We start from the raw sequence: 19,600 nt of genomic DNA on the forward strand, positions 1-19,600 counted from the left end.
TGTTAGCGGATCGGAGTGCGTGGGATGGGTGGTAAATGGACAGGAGGGAGGCAGTGTACAATGGCGCAGCACCATGTAGAGCACTGAGTGAGGTTGGGGAGTTTCAATTGAGTTCTATACTGTATGGGCAGCCAGTGCAGCGACTGGTATAGTGCGGAGGCATCTGATAAATGGCTGGATAGGAAGAGGAGTCTAGCTGCCGCATTTAGTATGGATTGGAGAAGGAAGAGCCTGGAGTGGGGAGGCCGATGAACAGCGAGTTGCAGTAGTCGAGTCTGGAATGGATGAGGACCGAGTGTCTTTAGCGTTTCTGTGGTCAGGAATCCATGTTCCCGGGCGCGCAGGAGCCCGTGCACCATACCATTATGTAGTACAGCCATGCCTTCCTATTCAAGTGCAGTCATTTCAGTATAGCACACCCGCATTGCGATATACCGCTGGATCAGTTTTATTTAACTCCACCCTGTGAATCTCATATACATTACAAATGCAGAAAGTACTAACATTTCTTCCAAGAGCGCTTCTTTTAAATTTGAACCACTTTCCTGAGACTGACCAACAGCAATGGCCAGATCAGGGACATATTATGCAGGTGATAGAACTCAATTTTGACTTTTACTAATATCAATGCAATCCGGCATTTCTTAGCTGGGCTTACACAAGTGACTGCGGTTTATACTCCTTTAGCAAAGCAAGGCATCACACAGCAAACTAATGCGCATGGAGCTGCGTGGTGAAAGAAACCCTATGGCACCGTATCACAGAGGTGGATACTTCTGTACTGCATCACCTCTATACATTCCATCACTTGGTCCACACATAGTCTTAGACACACAGCGGTAAAGTACAGGCCCACTAGTTTCCAAGGGTGCTGCATTATGGACTTGAACCATACAATGATAGACTTGCATATGAAGACGTAAGCTACCTGCTTAGAGGAACCGTGAATACTTCTAAATAGTTCCTTTAGGACTGACTAACGTGTAATGATGTAAGCACCAGGTGTGCTCACACTCTAAAGGCCCATTTGGACAACGATTATCGCTCAAAATGAACTTAAAAGCCGTCTTTTGAGCGATAATCGTTGTGTCTAACTGCACTGACTTCGTGCAGTTTTCGTTAAGCCGTCGCTGATCGTTCTCTTTCAGCATGCTGAAAGATCAGAGATCAGTTATCAGGAATTCACAGCAGGATACAGCTGATACTATTGTTTCAGCTGTATCCTGCTCCCTGAACACAGGTTAGGTATGAAGAACAAAGCTGTCTGGCTGCGTTCTTCATACCCTGCTCGAGCGTTCAGCTGTATTACAGCCGGGCGCTCCGAGCAGAGAACAGCTGGGTGCAGAAGACAAGAGGGGCCATCTCGCTTGTCGTCTTTATACTCCGCTCGGAGCGCTCCGCTGTGTAACAGCCGGGCGCTGCGAGCGAGGAACAGCTGGATGCAGAAGACAGGCACGTCCACCCCGCTTGTCTTCTGCATCCCCCGCTCAGAGTGCAAGGTGATCACTCAATGTTTTAGCGATCACCTTGCGCTGTAAATGGACACAACGATTATTGCTCAAAAGACATCTTTTGAGCGATAATCGTTATGTCTAAATGGGCCTTAATGTAAAAAAAGGTGCTCCAATGAAGCAATGTTAATCACCCCATTATCATAGCTTGCATCGTAAGTGATAAATGTACCATAGCCAGATAAGGGCTTGTTCACATCCACATTAGGAGATTCCGTTCAGGGAGCACGAAACGACACCCCTGGCCGAACCGTTTCGTCTTCTGTCGGAACCAAATGGGCTCCCCCTATCGATCACAATGGGATCTGTACGATTTTCCATCCGGCGTTTGTCATGTTTTCTAGTGGAAATCAGCGACGGAGGTTCTGGAACGGACCCCCAATGCGATGAGAATGAACCCTTGGCTTCAGGACATTAAGCTAGAAGCTGTGCTGAGAAGTGTATGAAAAACAATGAAGTTTTAAGACAACCATGTAGAAATGTAAGTCTATGACAAAGTAGACTTTACCTTCTCTGCCCATGCCCATAAGCCAATAGCGAGGAACGCAGCTCCCAACAACTGCAAGGCAATAAGATACACAAGGTTAGTCACAAGGTATTATGGACAGATGGCAAACACATTATACACATCTATTCTCTTCATGTAGATTCACAATTGCAGTCATACCTTCCCCATGAAGGCAGAGAAAAGCTTGGGAGAATAATGAATAGCGTGGTAAAACCCGACCTTTACTGAACAAAGGGCCATAGTGCTCGCACAGAAGCGGATTCAGCGCCGCACAAAGCAGTTACTCCCACAGCACTAGCACATGTTCAGGATCTTGCTTTTTGTTAAATACACATTTGCCCAAGGAAAACAGACCGACTCCAGCCCTGAGAACAGGCAGGGGAGCGGCCGAAACCAGGGTTTACAGCGAAAACTGCTGCATGTCTCTGGCGCACGGACAGCCAAAGGGGTGCGACTCATACTGTGCAGTGGAGTAAGATGTGCCATGTCTAAGACTGGCGGGGGACATGCAATTCCAAGTAAGTGAGCGTAATCTCACCATGTGATACCCGGGCAAGAGAGTCAGTAAAAGTACAGTGATTTTCATTGATCCATTCGCATTTGCGAATATTCGTTACATGTCATACACTCGCAAAAAAAAAAAACACGCAGCGATACGAAAAATACACAATAGATAGAGCCCACTGTTCTCTATGGGCATACAATGCTGTACATACACAATTACATTGCATGTTCGCAATCTCCGTTACGAAGCAACAGAGTGAGAAATAAAAATTAAAAAAATAAATAAATAAAAAAAACACCGGCAAGACTGTGGATGACAACGTGCTAAGGGGATGACTCGACTAAGGCCTCCTTCCCACGAACGGATTTCCGCCGCGTAATTCGCGGTTCTATTGAACCTAATAGCACAATGCTCACAATGCGTAATTCCACCGCGGAATTACGCACCACGATTTCTCCCGTCCTCACCCGCAGCATGCTCTATTTTCTGCGGGTGAGGACGGGCTGTACGCACTGACGGCTTCCATTGCAGTCAATGGAAGCCGTCCGTTCACGCTATCTCCCGCTGTAACCAGCGGGAGATAGCGTGAAAAAACGCTTTCCCGCCTACCGCCGCGCGTCATATGACGCCATATGACGCGGCCGGCCGCGTCACGTGATACGGCCGGCCGTGCACGTGACACGGCCGGTGACACAGCGGCGGTGGGCGGTGACGCGGCGGCGGTGGGCGGGGAAGCGATTTCACGCTATCTCCCGCAGGTAAGTATAGGGGCTCTGGGCGGCGCCGTGACGGGCTTCACTGCGTAATATTACGCGGCGGACCCCGTCACGCTCATGGGAAGGAGGCCTTAGGGTGCATTTCGACCTGCCAATTTGTTGTTTGAATGACAATGATTCCAGCGTTTACTCGTGCGACCCGTTTACTGAGGCAGATACATCGTTGGCTCATTCAAACGAGAATCATTTAGTCGTTCACTGTAATTCAATAATGAATGATCAGTGAATGAGCCAACGCTGATTTTTATGTCTGGTGAAAATGAATGAAGAAAAGGTAACCATTTCTAATCTGATCGTTGGCGGTGAACAATTATTGTTCATTTTGGCTTGTTTGAAGAGTTTTTTTTTTTATTTAACAATTGTTCCGTGTAAAAGATCCTTTAACCCCTTGAGTGGCACGCCCGGAAATTTTCCGGGACGAGCTCCACTGCTCATAGTGACATAGCCCGGAAGATTTCCGGGCTATGTATCACTATGGGAGCTGCAGAGCACAATGCCACAAGCTGTGACAGTGTGCTCTGCCTGCACAGACACACACAGAGCAGTGCAAGGGCTTTGAAAAACCAGCAGAAGATATTGCCGGCATATCGGCAATGTCCTGCTTTGTTTACAGGTTGCCATAGAGACCATCGGCTTGTCAGAAGCAAGCCGATGGTCTCTGTGGCAGGGAGAGCTGGTTGTTAGCTGTCAGAGGACAGCTAGGTACTAGCTCTTACAGCAGAGATCAGAGAAAACCTCCGATCTCTGCTGTGTTAACCCTTTACATGCTGCAGTCTATGTGACTGCAGCATGTAAAGGGCTGTCACTGCAGCATGTGAAGGGCTGTCACCATCAGACCCCCGGAATGTGATCAGGGGGTCCTGATGGGTCCCTGTGGAAGTCCCCTAAAGGGACAAAAAAAAAAAAAAAAAGTTAAAAAAAAAGTTTACAAATTATTTAAAAAAATTATAAAAACACTTGTCTCCCTTTACTTTGTAAAAAATCAAAAATACAATCACACATGTGGTATCCGTGCATCGCAATGACCCAGAGAAGGAAGTTAATACATTATTTAACCCCTTAATGACATGGCCCCTTTTTTTCTTTTTTCCCCATTTCTTTTTTTCCTCCCTCCTGTTTAAAAAATCACAACTTGTCCCGCAAAAAACAAGCCCTTATATGGCCGTGTCAATGGAAAAATGAAAAAGTTATGGCTCTTGAGACGCAACTGCAAAATTAGTTGAAATTCAATGATTAGACAATTTTAAAAAACCTGCCCTGGTGGGCACGACAGGGTGGTAGGAAACCCGCCACTCAAGGGGTTAAAACACACAAAAAACCTCCACCCAAAAAATGACAGGCATCATACAAAAGATGCATAGATCTCGAATTAAAAAACAAAAAAAAAAAAAAGGCAGAAAATAGACTGTGTGAATACTGAAGCATTTGTGTACAGGTGTGCATGTTCACCTTTGAACAACAGTTCAATAAACATATAGCATTACCCAAGTTATGACTCGCTTGCAGAAGTATGCATGCAGCTCTGGATTATGAAACCCCCCAGAATCTCTTGCTGGCTGAAGGTCTGTGAAGTTATTCCATCTGTCTGGTCTATAGGGGGCTCCCTTCTGGCAGAGGCGCTACATGGAGCCTTATAGGAGCACTAACCTGTTTGACTGCATCGGTCAATGAGCTGTGTCCAGTAAAAGAGGAGACATCTGTAGCTTACAGACCTTTAATATTCCACTTACTATAGGGGCAGATACAAACTTGGCTTATTTAATAGTTCTCCGCTCCCCGTGTAATTTTGAGTATTGCGTTCTTGCGGCAGTGTATTAGCCACAAGCCGATATAAGCCTGTTCAAGAATGCAACGATGGAGACGGAGAGGAGTGCGACAATACGCTCCATCCGAGAGGTCGCGTCCGTGATAGGAATTTTCTTATGCATCAATGACAATTTAAAAAGTTGTAGCACTCCATACCTGTCCTAGTAGAGATGCGTCTACTTAGGCTCCTGTCCACGGGCATTGCGGTATCCCGCGGCAGATCTCCACCCGGCAGCAGGAGCCTGCAGACGAATCTCTGCGGTCAGCCTGACAGATAGGCTGACCGCGGAGAATCGCAGCAATAGCAACGCTATGGAAAGCATGCATTGCATTCCCCGTGGCCGGATTATCACCACGGGGAACGCAATGTAAAAACGCCCGTGGACAGGCAGCCTTGCAGTAGGATTTTATATTACTGCAAAAGAATGAAACACGGTGGCATAAAATGAATGGCAACACTGAAACAAAATGCAGCTGTATAAGGCATTACATATACAGGACTTCCCCCTTCACAAAGGAAGCCGCAGTCAAATAAGGGCATTCCCTATAGGCGCGGCTGGTCTGTGGCTCGGTGCACAGGAAACACTTGTTTATTTAAAGAAAAGCCCATTAGGGTACGATCACGTCAGGATTAAATCCACTTTATGCGATCTTTATGCAATTTTTGTCATCAATTTGCGCGATAATCATTGCATCTAAATGCACAGCCATCGTGCAATATTCGTTTACAGTTTGCTCGCTTTCAGCCAGCATAAAAAAATCAGCCGTATTCGCCAGATTCCCGCTGAGTGAAAACGCTCTCCGCTTCACTTAGAATGTGAACCCAGCGGTGATCTGCTTGTCTAATCGCTCTGCATGAGCGCCCACAACCTTAGCGGCGATGTCCACGCTCGTGCAGTTGTTTAGGCAACCGTTGTCCAGTCTAATTGGGACATAATGATTTAGGCAAGGGACACCACACCTAAATCCTCAGTGCACGCGCAGATTCTAGGAGTACGCTGGCACACGTATGCATGCAGTTCAAGGAGCCACAGAGGATCCACAAGTGGAATCTGCGCACACAAAAATAATAAATAAGTACCACCTTGTGTAAGCATTTCTTATTTTCTGCGGCACGGACACAAATCCACATGTACTTTTATTCCCTAGTGTATGCGAGTAGGGTTACCACCCCCCGATTCACATGCATTAAATACTAAACGCAGATTTGACATGAATTTTGGTGTGGATTCCATGCTGAAATTTGTGTCAAACCGTGAACGGACCCTAATAAGTTAGAAATCCTCAGAACTCAATTTATACACATCGGGGTAAGCTGCCAATGTTGCTCCCCTCCCCAGGCTCCCCATTATATTTGTGTGCATTCACTGTAGGGACCATTTCACTGACTGCCAATTGCAACAGTATCTTCTATAAACTCCCAGTACCTGTAGAGCCACCGAGACGGAAGTACTATGGTCTTACATATTAGTCGGTGTCCATCTACTACACCACAGCCTTCGTGGCGCCCACCGTTCATCCCTGACCCCACACGCATGAACTAAGGAGTTGGCCCAGCAAGTATCTGCAATTGCAACAATGTAGCAGCTTGTAAGGATGGAAGCACCGACCAGGTGTCCCGTACAGGAAGCCTCACCATGCTGGTGGAGGAGGGGTGAGAGCCGACTATACAGACTGTTTCATATAAGGGAAAGTCAGAGCTGTGGATAGTGCGAAGAGATTTCCCACGGTGATTAAGTTGGTTGCCATAGAAACAAATGTCCTCCCATGCCGTTCAGGCAGTAACAGAGGCCCCTTATATCTCCCGCAAAAAGGTGGGTGTAGGCTAAATATTCGGCTTGTGTACTACACCTGGAACAGCAATGTACAAAGCAGGCAGCAGCTCAGCGTATTGGGGACTTTAAGGCAACCAGTGGCTCGCGGACCCCTCAATGTATGGATTGCCATGTGGGTCTTGGGTTAGAACCATATGAACTGTATCTGACATTATTGCAGATATATCCTAACCCCAGATCACATACTGCTAGTGCCTGTCAAATGTCACAACTAACATGTTTAACAAATGTTTGCAATTCCCCAATATATTGTTTATCCACATTGAGGCAAGGGCTATGCGGCGACTTGGACCACGACACCACGGCATTGAGCAGGGGGTTGGACCAGATGACCCTGGAGTTCCCTTCCAACTCTACCATTCATGAGGCCAAGCTTTTGCACAATGGTCCTGCTATGGCGCCTCCTATAGTAAGTGAATGTGACTGCACTGTGACTAGCAAGTTGCAGCAACCCAACAGTCACAAGGAATCAGATTCGGATTTCTTGCAATTGTCGGATGGGCTTGCAGTAACTAGCAAGTTGCATCGTGGCCGAATTCACTTACATTAGCATGCAAAGCCCATAGTGAGATCCCTGGCCATGTGACTAGTTAAACTGTTATAAGTCACCACGTAGCCCAACCTAAAACAGGTTTCTTCATTTTTTGACTCCAACATCGTTCCTAACCATCACTCGGTTGAATGCGGATCACAAGGTAGAAATGGTTGGGGACGTCTGCCGTAAAGCTTTATAAACTGCATCCCTCAGGAAATACATGCTTTGTAAAAAAAAAAAAGTCAAGTTACCTATAAGGCCTCCTTCCCACGAACAAATTTATGCCGCGTAAATTCACGGCAAAAATCCGCTGCGTGGCCCCCTGCTATTAGGTTCTATTGAACCTAATAGCACAATGCTCACGATGCGTAATTCCACCGCGGAATTACGCACCGCGATTTCTCCCGTCCTCACCCGCAGCATGCTCTATTTGCTGCGGGTGAGGACGGGCTGTACGCGCTGACGGCTTCCATTGCAGTCAATGGAAGCCGTCCATTCACGCTATCTTCCGCTGTAACCAGCGGGAGATAGCGTGAAAAAACGCTTCCCCACCTACCGCCGCAGCGTCATTTGACGCGGCCGGCGCGTCACGTGACGCGGTGGGCGTGTCACACGACGCGATGGGCGGGGAAGCGTTTTCACGCTATCTCCCGCAGGTAAGTATAGGGGCTCTGGGGGGCGCCGTGACGGGCTTCACTGCGTAATATTACGCGGCGGAGCCCGTCACGCTCGTGGGAAGGAGGCCTAAGGCTGTCCGATGATCCGCGGGTGGATCATGCTCTGTAAAGCTTTCCATAGCGTTGCTACGGAAAGCGCAGCGCCGGTGTCCATGAACGGAGAATCATAGCGATCCCCCGCGCGAAATATCGCTAGCTTCAGATACCGTTAAATCTGTTTAAATACGCCCTTAGGCACAAACAGCTCATTTCTAGGCACACTGGCACTCCTTCAGTTTGCCCGGTCCTGACATAGATGGTAAGCACTCCTGTGACACTAATATATTAGGCCACATCGTTAGAATGTGGTAGAGGACCAATCTCTGGGATCGCTGATCACGATTATTCCCTGCGCAGCGGCTCTCTCAGCCCCCGGTTGTGTGTGAGGCACAATTAAAATTTAATGCGAGATGAGTACTGAGTATTAAACGCGCAAAAACTGCGTCTGTGATACGTGGTAGAATAGGCTCATGTGAGAGAGGCCTCAGCCTGAGGATCAGTAGGGACCCCATCGGTGGGAACCCCCTATTCAGTAAGCCCATTTTCACAAGGCTTTTTTTTTTACTGCATTTAGCGCAGCATTTGAAACACCTGCTAAAATTGCTGTAAACCGCCCTAATTAATTTCCATAGAGCTTCTCAGATGAGCATTTTTCAACACTTCTGTGCGTTTCTATGATTTTTAACGCACCTCATCACCCATTGCAACGATCGGGTGTGTTGAAAATGCTGTTTAAAAGCGTCTCTCTCTCTCTCAAAATACAGATCTGCAGAAAAATCTTTACTTGTGGATATTAAAACCCATCATCTTCTTTTCTACACAATCTGCAGAAAAATCCACAGCTGCTAATCTGCACCGAAACCGGGTGATTTCCTGCAGGTTTTAGGCCTCATGTCCACGGGCAAAATAAGAATTAAAATCCGCAGCGGATTTTAACTCTTCTCCTGCCCGCGGATCCGCACCCCATAGGGATGCATTGACCACCCGCGGGGTAGATAAATACCCGCGGATGGTCAATAAAAGTGATTTTAAAAAAAAATGGAGCATGAAAAAATCTGGACCATGCTCCATTTTCATGCGGGTCTCCCGCAGGGACGGCTCCCGTGGGCTTCTATTGAAGCCTATGGAAGCCGTCCGGATCCGCGGGACACAAAAATCAGATTTTACTCACCCGCTCCGGTTCTTCTCTTCGCAGCGGCGCTATCTTCTCTCAGTCGCGGCCGGATCATTTTGCTTCGGCCCGGCACATGCGCGGGGCACGTCACCGACGTCATCATGCACATCCGCCGAGCCGAAGAAAGAAGATCCGGCCGCGACGAGAGAAGATGACGCCGCAGCGAAGGAAGTATCCGGAGCGTGTGAGAGGTAAGTTAATTCTGATTTATTCCTATTTTCAGCGCCCATGTCCGCGGGGCAGGAGGGACCCGCTGCAGATTCTCCATGGAGAATCTGCAGCGGATCTGATTTTCCCCGTGGACATGAGGCCTGAGTCTTCGGTGCAGATGGTTTGCAAATTTGCTGCAAAAGTTTTCCACCGGAAACACAAGCTGTGGTTTCACAGAACTACCGTGTTTCCCCAAAAATAACACCATGTCTCATACTTGTTTTTGCCCCAGAAGAGGTGCTATGTCTTATTATACTTACCTAGCAGCCTCAGTCTGGGTCCTCCCACTGTTCTGCGGGGCTCCGCGGCGCATCCTGCAATCCTCGGCCGCCCACAGAAGATCACTCCCTGGTTATAGGATTCATAAATCCCGCCTCTACAACACAATGGCTGTGACTGGTTCTTCAACCACTGCTCAGCCAATCAATGCAGTGGTTGAAGAAGCAAATCACAGCCATCGCGTTGTCGGGGGCGGGATTTATGAATTGGCTGAGCTGTGGCATTGATTGGCCAATTCATAAATCCCGCCTCCACAACGCAAAACAGCTGTGATTGGTTCTTTGAGTGCTGCTCAGCCAATTAATGCAGCGCTAGATGAACCAATCCCAGTTACAGCATTGGTTCGTCAAGCATTGCATTGATCTGATTAGCTGAGCAGCGCTCAAGAACCAAGCAGTCACTTCCTGGAGGCAGGATTTATGAATCCTGTAACCAGGAAGCGATCTGCTGTCGGCGGACGAGGACTGAAGCAAATGCGCTGGGGCTCCGGAGAGTAGCGGAGCACGCCTGCAAGGCAATGTGTTAATTTTTTTTCCCCACGTGATGTAGCTAGGGGTTATTTTCGGGGTAGGGCTTATATTTCAAGCCCTCTTTCACCACCTCAAAAAATAAAAGTAAAGCTTATTTTCAGGGAACGCGGTATATAGGAAGGAGCAGGAGTTGAATGTCTGCTACACAGTCACCTGCATATTACACCCCTCACACACATAACTCGGGTGAAGGGAGGGGGTCTGCACAAGGCCTTTACCAGCACCTAGAACAGGCAGCGAGGCCTCAGGAGACAAACTGACTAGAATCAGATTTCGGCAGACAGTTTAGGTGTTCAAGGCAGTATTAGTGTATCCTGACGCCACCAGGAACTCCTGGTGGAGTCAAGATTGACAGGGGGATGACACCCCCTCTACCTGATTGGCTGCACATCAGGCTTGAAAAGTGGGTCGTGGAAAGGCGCTAAAAAGCAGTGTGTAAATGGTCGTGGAGCAAACGGACAAACAGTAATACACAACTGTCTGCTGGGGTCCCTGTCAGCTCAGTGGGCTCAGCTCCCTCACTGACATTTTTTCCGCCGGACGCCTGCGAGCTCCGTGCTGTCCATGTGCCGCAAAACATGCCCACTGACAGGGGAATTCCGGGCTCTGGCCCGATTTATCCCTTTTCTATCATTTCTTTACTGCCCTCGCAGGACCCAGTGCAGAAGACGCTGTGCAGCCAATCAGCTACAGTTGGCATTTCCCCCCCTGTCAATCTTGACTCCCCCCGCAATTGCTGGTCTCGTCAAGATACAGGCAAGACATCGCTATCCAGAAGGAGCAGTAGTGGGAAATAGATCCAATGACCTGCAGCAGCCATGTCACTTTACTGCTTACAGAAGAATCTTAAAGGGGTTGTCCCGAGGCAGCAAGTGGGTCTATACACTTCTGTATGGCCATAATAATGCACTTTGTAATGTACATTGTGCATTAATTATGAGCCATACAGAAGTTATAAAAAGTTTTTTACTTACCTGCTCCGTTGCTGGCGTCCTCGTCTCCATGGTGCCGACTAATTTTTGGCCTCCGATGGCCAAATTAGCCGCGCTTGCGCAGTCCGGGTCTTCAGCAGTCTTCTATGGAGCCGCTCGTGCCAGAGAGCGGCTCCGTGTAGCTCCGCCCCGTCACGTGCCGATTCCAGCCAATCAGGAGGCTGGAATCGGCAGTGGACCGCACAGAAGAGCTGCGGTCCACGAAGACGGAGGATCCCGGCGGCCATCTTCAGCAGGTGAGTATGAAGACGCCGGACCGCCGGGATTCAGGTAAGCGCTGTGCGGGTGGTTTTTTTAACCCCTGCATCGGGGTTGTCTTGCGCCGAACGGGGGGGGGGGGTTAAAAAAAAAAAAACCCGTTTCGGCGCGGGACATCTCCTTTAAGGAAAAAAAAAAAAAACATCAGATCCAAATCAGGATTTTTTTCCCCCCACTAACATGATGCAAGAAAGTAAGCAGCGCACAGGAGGGCCGGTTCCAGATGTACAGGTTAACTGTATAGTACAGAATATGATTACAGTGAGGCTCTACTACACACAACTTGGGTCTAGTAGGACTGCGGTCTCTAGGTGCTGCGGCCCCAACACTACAGCTGGAATATGGCAGAGATTTTTGAATGAGAATGACTTTTTTTAAATCCCCACTCTGTCCATGCGGTTTTTTGGCCTTTTTCTGGGTTTAAGAAGCATATCCTACTTCACTTTTCTGTCCTACAAAAATAAAGTAAATACTCCTAAACATATAGCCGTACGCTTAAGGTATACATTTTGAGATCAAATGCCTTGAAGGGGGAAAAAAAAATACATTGAATTAAAAAAAAAAAAAATTTACAGTGAAGAATGTTTTTCTGTTAGAGACAGATTAAAATGTATCAAAATTACTCGGGCGAAAAGATTCAGGGGGCCACGTGGTGGAACGGGGGGTAGCAGTGGGGAACAGTGGGGAGCTCTCTCCCCCCCACTCCCCTCTGCAACCACCCCCCTCTGCAACCACCCGCTCACCACCGGCGCCCCCCGAATCTTTTCGCCTGAGTAGTCAGTTGAAAAAAAGCGGTGCTTGATTGCGAAATCGCTCTAAACGAGTACGTTCGCTCATCTCTAATCAAAATATATACTGCAATAAAAAAAAAATGCACGCATTTACACTTTTTTTCCCCCGTGTGTCTTTCTCACGTACATGAAAGTTGTAGTGTGTTCAGGTGCCGAGAATCCTCCAACAAACCCCGACTCAGGCCTTCTGCACACGGGCGGATTTGCATTGCGATATCCGGAGCAGGATTCCGCAGCAAATCCAGCCCGTAGCATGCTATGGGAATACGCCATTTCCTGCCAGCGAGTGGGAGGGGGGGGGGGGGGGTTCATGCAGGATATGCATGGCCGGCTTCCATTGAAGTCATTATTGCAGAATAGTCACATAACAAACAAACAAACATGGTAATCCAATTCATGAGTGGGACAAAAAAAATAGTAGTAATAATTAGGCAAACATACCACCACACTGAAAACACCCAAACATACATTTTGCCAATGATTTTGGGGTGTTTCATCATCATAGCACGTCTGTAAGTCATACAATATCCGTGTGTTGTTTTTGGCCACTCAAACACAAATGGCTCATGTAAATTCAACCAAAGCGCTTCCTCTGCAACACACCAAAGAGGACAGCAGCATGTACAACGTACAACCACCTAAACATTTAGGGCCTGTCCGCACGGGATGGGCTTGCTCTGGAATATCTGCATCAAAACCCTCAACCATTTGGTGCGGATTTGGACACGGTTTTTGACGCAGTTTGGTGCGCCATTCCTACCTTCATTCAGAAGAGATGGATTCTGCAGCGTTTCAGCTGCTACAATTTACATGCTGCCAATTTAAAGTTCTGCGGGTCTTGTGGCTTCTCTCTGCAGCGTACGGACAAGATTTAGAGAATCCCATCCACTTTGCTGCTACTGAAAAATGCTGCAGGTCCGCACGGAAAATCCGCCCCATATGAACATGCCCTTACGAGTAAAGCAAATCTATAACCACCACATTCCATGGGTATGAAGCGCCCACATGCAGACAGAAGCCGTTCACAAACTCCTCCAACACCTGAAAATAGATTTCATTTTCATCCAATAACCTTTCCAATTTAAATGTCAGCCTGAAGCAGGGATGAAGTAGAGGAGGACTCGGCTCTCCTGGAAGTGGTACTCCCACCTTCTCAATAGCCTTAGTCTCACTAGAGTGCATTAAAGGTTACCGCCAGCCAGATCCCGGGTGAAGTACAGTAGCTCTGCCCCCGGGCGCTCACATTTTACAGTTGGATGAATTACATAGTAAATGAATCATACAAATTAAGCCTTAGAAGCTTGATCCTTCAAGGACATTTCACACACAGCACAGCATGATGCCCGGCTCGGAGATAGCTACAGAGTCATGCTGGTAGGCTGCTGGCATCACCAAACACCTTTCCTTAACATGGATGGCAGGGATCAACCGAAGACATTAAATGGTCAGTAACGTCACAACTGGTGCTTATAGGGTAGCCAGTCCAAAATATGGAAGCAATACAAGCCTTCCCATTCCAATGTTTCTCTGTAGGCTCCATCTCTGGTTTTAGCCTCCAAAAAACAGACCTATAGATATGTTGGCACTACAAAGCTTGTTTAAAAAAAAAAAAAAAAAAAAAAAAGAGGACAATTTCTTCCAAAGTTTTTAAAAAAAAATCCTGAACGTTGCATTCCTAGTGCATACACTACTGGTCAAAAGTTTTCGAACACCACAATTTTATTTTTTTTACATTAACACAGTTTTAGTCCAGCAAATAACACGATATGCTTCAAAGGTCCAAAAGTTAAACATAAAAATAATTTTGAACTTTTAACCTGACAAGACAAAAATGGTTTGAAATTGGATGCAAACTATTCCTACAGGTGTCTCCACTTTTCTAATTACTTTCAAACCTTCTGATTCTATACAACTAGTGTTGGAACAGAATGTGCTACAACAACCTCCAGGGCAGGATTTGGACAGTTTTTCTTTTCAGGACAAAGCACATTGCTATCATTATGGCAAGAAAAAGACCATTAGTCAAAGACAGAGACAATTATAGACCTTAGACATGTGGGTTTGACCTAAAGAGAAACTGCCAAGAAAGCCAAAAGTGACAGTCAGTACAGTTTCCTATACCATGAAAAGGCACTAGGAAACTGACAGGAAGAGATCGCAGACTGAGGATCACTAGAAAATCAGATGACAAGTTATTGAGAGTCAACAGTTTGGCCTCCTGCCCACAGACGGAGCAGGATAAGTCGGCGGTTTTACGATGCGGGAATCAACTGCTGGTGATCGCAGAAAAATGCACCTTTTTTTTACCGCGGACTCCATTAATACTATATTAATGGAGATCACCTGTCTCGGAAAAACGCGGTAAAATAGAACATGCTGCGATTTTTTCCCCCGCACCATAAATCAACGTCAGAATCCCGCACGTGAGGACTAGCCATTAGGTTCAATAGAACTTAACAGCTGCATTATTCTGCTGCGGGGAACGTGGCATAAATCCGGCCGTAGGCCTTAGCCCTTAGTGAAATCAGCTCCCAACAGCCCAAAATGTTGTGTGAAGAGGAGACTTCAGTAAGCCACTAAGATCGCAAAATAAAAACTGAGAAAAAAGGGACTTATCTGGACTAAGCAGCACCTCCAGTGGACTGCTGAACAGTGGGAAAAAGTTTAATGGACTGCTAAATCGAAATTTCACGTCTTTGGTACATCATGCAGGGTTTTTGTATGCTGTCAAGTAGGTGAAAGGAAGCATGATGGTCCGGGCTCTTATTGGTTCCAGAGTTGGCAGCTTGCATAGGGGGACTGGCTTAGTTGGTCAGGGGTTCGTATAACAGCAAGACAATGATGCAAAACATACTTCTAGGTTATGTCTGAACTACTTAAGACTACAAGAAGCAGCTATTAAGCTTCCAAGAATTAAATGGCCTGCAGAGTCTCTAAACTTAAAACCCATTGAGCTTGTTTGGTATGAACTGGACAGAAGGGTGAAAAGCAAAGGAAACTACAAGTGCAGCACATTTGTGGGAACTTCTGCAACAATTTTTTTGGGGAAAAATTTCTGCATAATACCTGAATGCATCTGTAGAAAGAATGGCTAGATTGTATAAGGTCCCCTGACCACGGGCGTTGCGGTATCCAGCGGCGGATCTCCACCGTCCGAGAGCAGGAGCCACAGATAGGTTGACCGCAAAGAATCGGGTCGAAGCCCGCCGCGAGCGGAGAATGACAATGATTCTCCGCTCATGGACAAGGGGACTGCACTTTCTATAGCAATGCTATGGAAAGCTTCAGACGGCGTGACTCGCCGGCAATTCACCGCCGGCAAAATCAGGGCCTTGGACAGGGGGCCTAAAGCTGTTATATCAGGTAGAGGTGGCTACTTCGGTTCACCAAATTGAATCTAAATTTCTGACTCTGCAAGGGTGATTCATAATTTTTATTTATCCCATTTGTTCAATGCTTTCATTTCAAAGTACATCTCAGATATTACTGTAGTTATCAAAAACTGGGAAAATTGAGGTATTCTCAAACTTTTTCTTTTATTCTTTATAGAATTTTCAGATCTCTCTCTCTACATTGCAAGCATGGCAGGCAAGCCTGGAAGTGCGCCTCTATAAGAAAATGATATATAGCATAAAAAGAATAAAGCAAACATGAGCTGCCAATAACCAGTTCTCCTGTTTACATTGCTAGTCATTAATCTCACATTTTCTCAACATCTCAATAAGAGAAGAACTGAAGAATGAGGGGGTGGGGAGGAATCAAGAGTTCTAGAACTTTTGAACTGTAGCGTACATATGGGAAACTGTACACCAACAGGTCCGACACCAAGTAATAACGGACACTCGGAATAAAGAGCAGAAGTCGACATGATCTGATTTTCCCCAAGCAGGTTTCTTCTTGCGGCAGGCATCCTGTGTACACCGGCCAGGATGAACTCTAAATGAAACCGTTCTACCGAACAAAAGCAGGAAAAACAAAAGAGGAAACCAAAAGGTGCAAAGCAATGGAAAAAGGCAACTTTATGATCTGCCTATACATCAGTGACGTCCATCTTCTAGGACAACAGTTGGGGGTATTGTAGGGGAGCAGTATCTGATTCAGATTGTTTTGTCTGAATTAAAGTCCATTATTTATGTTAGTATTGTGTCAATTTTATCAACAGCCGACAGTCACCGGCAATGGCTTCAATCGGAGTTAGATGTTGCAGTCAACAGACACAGCAGCATTTAAGCAGCTAGCTGGGAGGGGCAATGCCCCATCGGCCCCCACACGACAGCATGCCAATGGGTTCACATGGCAGCCAAGTGAAGGCTCCCAAGACTGCCATGTATTGCAATCCATTAAGCCATCCTTTGGCAGGGCTTAATCAACTAACTTTTGAAATGCAATACTTCAGTATTGCAGTATACTGTACAAGCACAGTCAAGTGATCTCAAGTTCAGGTTCCCTATGGGGGGGGGTCATAAAACAACCTAAAAATAGGATTAGGCTGGTGTCTCTAATACAAAAAAAGGCAGTGTATATGACCTTTCCAATATGTCCAAATAAATAATGTACTCTAAAACCACATGTTCAATTACAATTCATAGAGTGGTGACATAAGCACTTCCTCGGATGGCGATTTATTACTCGTATTGATCATGCAATAAGGATAGGTGGTTGGGGTATGGAAGGCTCTTATATAGTTTTATGGGGACAGATTCAGCATATCAATCTGCTCCGCTCCCCCTGCTCTACAACATGATGCCTGTGGCAGGTTAGTGGGTTCGAGTTGGCAAAGTCCCTTTAAGGTTTTATTTTTTTGATATTTTATTCCTTGAAAATATAGCATGCTGAAGATATGCTTTTTTAACCAAGGGTTTTCTCCATAGGCTTCCCCATACAACTTGACACTTTTCCCCGTATGAAGCATTGCTTTAAAATAAGCCCCCATATACACGCTGCGACTCTACAAACTTAGAGGTGGGAGATGGACCTGGAACTGCAGTACGCAGGAGGGTCTTTTTTTGGAGGAGTGTCTGGTTTGACTGGTATAAAGTAGTTGGATGGAAAGACAATTTTCATGTTTTGTCCATGGAGTATTGCCTGAAAGTAAGGCCTCATGTCCATGGGCAGATCGGATTCAGCATGCAGGAGCCTGCAGTGGAATCCGACCCTGCATGCGGCCCGAGGACACTGCGGGTCTTCTCTTTTATTCCCTGCAGATGTGCAGAAGTGGCGTCATTGCGGACGGGCCGTGGATTGGACGACTTCCACCGACTTCACAGGAAGCCGTCCGTGTGGGATCCACAGTGAAATGGATCATGCTGCGACTTTTTTTTCCAGACCACAAGGTCCACAAATCAAATCCACATGCTTTGTTTCACTTGCAGATACCCATGCATCCCAATCGGTGGTTTGATTTGCGAATCTTCCCCTGTGCAGATTTGTTGCCGACGTACGCAGTCTGTATATGTAAATATATATTACTTGTTCTTACACTAGCTATGATCTGCCGTCTATACACTGTAATAATGAGCACATGGAAGACTAGCTATATTTTCAATCAGCGCTTGTTAATGGGCGCAGGATGCCTCCCCCGACATAGAAGGCCCTCTTAGTTGTGTGGCTCCCACGCCACTTGTCCATCATCCACATACCCTATACTGTGAGGTCTATAAAACTAGTGTGACTGTGGAAGTCCCTGCCATGTGACATGAACACACAAGTCATTGTTTAGCAAGGAGCCTCAACTGGCTGCTGGTCATCGGACTTATTACACCATGTTATAGCATATGGATGACAAAAAAAAAAAAAAAAAGCTCCACAAAACATAAAAGATAAGCGGGAAGAAGCAATGTGGGGGTCAATACCGAAATATTAAAGGTGAATATGTCAGCCGGATTAAAACCTGGTGTACATTCAGCAAAAAGACCATTAATGAGATCGGCAGAATTGACCACTTCTCAGTCTCCAAAAACCAGTGGGAAGCATTCCCAGGAGATCGAAGGCCCTTACAGCTGCAAGAAGGGGTCCGATATCATATTACCAGCCTTAGTTTTGGAACAGGACGTCCAACAGGCTCATATGCTGCAGGCATGATGGTCAGGTGACCATGTACTATTGCAGGCGTCCCCAACTCCAGTCCTCAGGGACCACCACAGGTCATATTTTCAGGATATCCTATAGTAAGAACACCTGTGGCAATGTGTGAGGCACCGTCAAAAATTACATCACCTGTGTAACACTGAGGAAATCCTGAAAACATGACCTGTTGGGGGTCCCTGAGGACTGGAGTTGGAGAACACTGCACTATTGGACACACAGGGGGAAATATACTAAAACCAGCATCTCTAGCAAGATTGCTTCTGTGTGCCGACTACATGAAGAGGTGCAACCATGGTCATATATTCAGCGCATCCCCAGCAGCTCCGTACAGAAATGTACGCCCGATTTACTTTGTTCTGTAAATTATACATAAATCTGCCACTCTGGTGGCCCTGCCCATCCCAACAAACCAGGTTGCTGCAGAAAATGGTCTTACATGGTTTGCAACACATTTATGATGCATTTAAACCCCTTAAGGACCAAGCAGCAGGGCTTAGTCCTGGGCTTTAATCCTGGCTGATAGCAAAAGTATGGCGCAGGATTAAAGCCTCTGCTCCTGCAATCAAGCAGGAGTAGGTTGGGTCCTCAGCTGTCAGACACCGTTGAGGACCCTGAGGAGAAAGTAGAAGTGGTTTTTATCCATTCTGCCTTTCCATTCCAGGCTATATAGCGCTCAATGAGCTCTATCTACTGAAAAGTGAAAATGGAAGTTTTAGTTACGCTAAGTGAGCCAGCAATCATGTAACCGCTGGGTGTTACTTATCAAAGCAAAGCTGCAGGATCCCAGCAGACCCTGATCAACTCTGCTAGTGACTAATGCCACTACAAGAAGGTTTTTCCCTGTAACTGGGGCTCCCATGAATGCCTCAGCTACAGTGGAAAAGTATCAAATAAAAATGCAAAAAATTTCAAGTGAACGACCCCCTGAGGTCTTATATGACGTCATGGGGGACATAGATGGTAAAAAAAAAAAAAAAGTTAAAGAAAAAAGTATATTATATAACAGAATAAAAATTTAAAAATTAAAATATAAAACAACCCCCCCCCCCCCCCATTAACGCCAACCAAAACAATAGTCATATGCACC

At 46.5% G+C, this 19,600-nt stretch overlaps 1 protein-coding gene across 2 annotated transcripts in view; it reads right to left on the reverse strand.

Annotated features, from left to right (window-relative positions):
• Positions 1-19,600, reverse strand: part of TSPAN17 (tetraspanin 17) — a 50,877-nt gene that overhangs the window by 22,171 nt on the left and 9,106 nt on the right. The window contains exon 2 of one of the 2 annotated variants that reach the window (XM_066591342.1): positions 2,020-2,070. The exons of the other annotated variant lie outside the window; for it this stretch is intronic. Within the exon in view, the coding sequence (XP_066447439.1) occupies positions 2,020-2,070 (51 nt within the window). The remainder of the gene's footprint in view (positions 1-2,019; positions 2,071-19,600) is intronic. 2 annotated transcript variants of the gene reach the window in all.

The sequence above is a fragment of the Eleutherodactylus coqui genome, chromosome 2, assembly GCF_035609145.1.
Source record: "Eleutherodactylus coqui strain aEleCoq1 chromosome 2, aEleCoq1.hap1, whole genome shotgun sequence".
In the NCBI taxonomy this organism is placed as follows: Eukaryota; Metazoa; Chordata; class Amphibia; order Anura; family Eleutherodactylidae; genus Eleutherodactylus; species Eleutherodactylus coqui.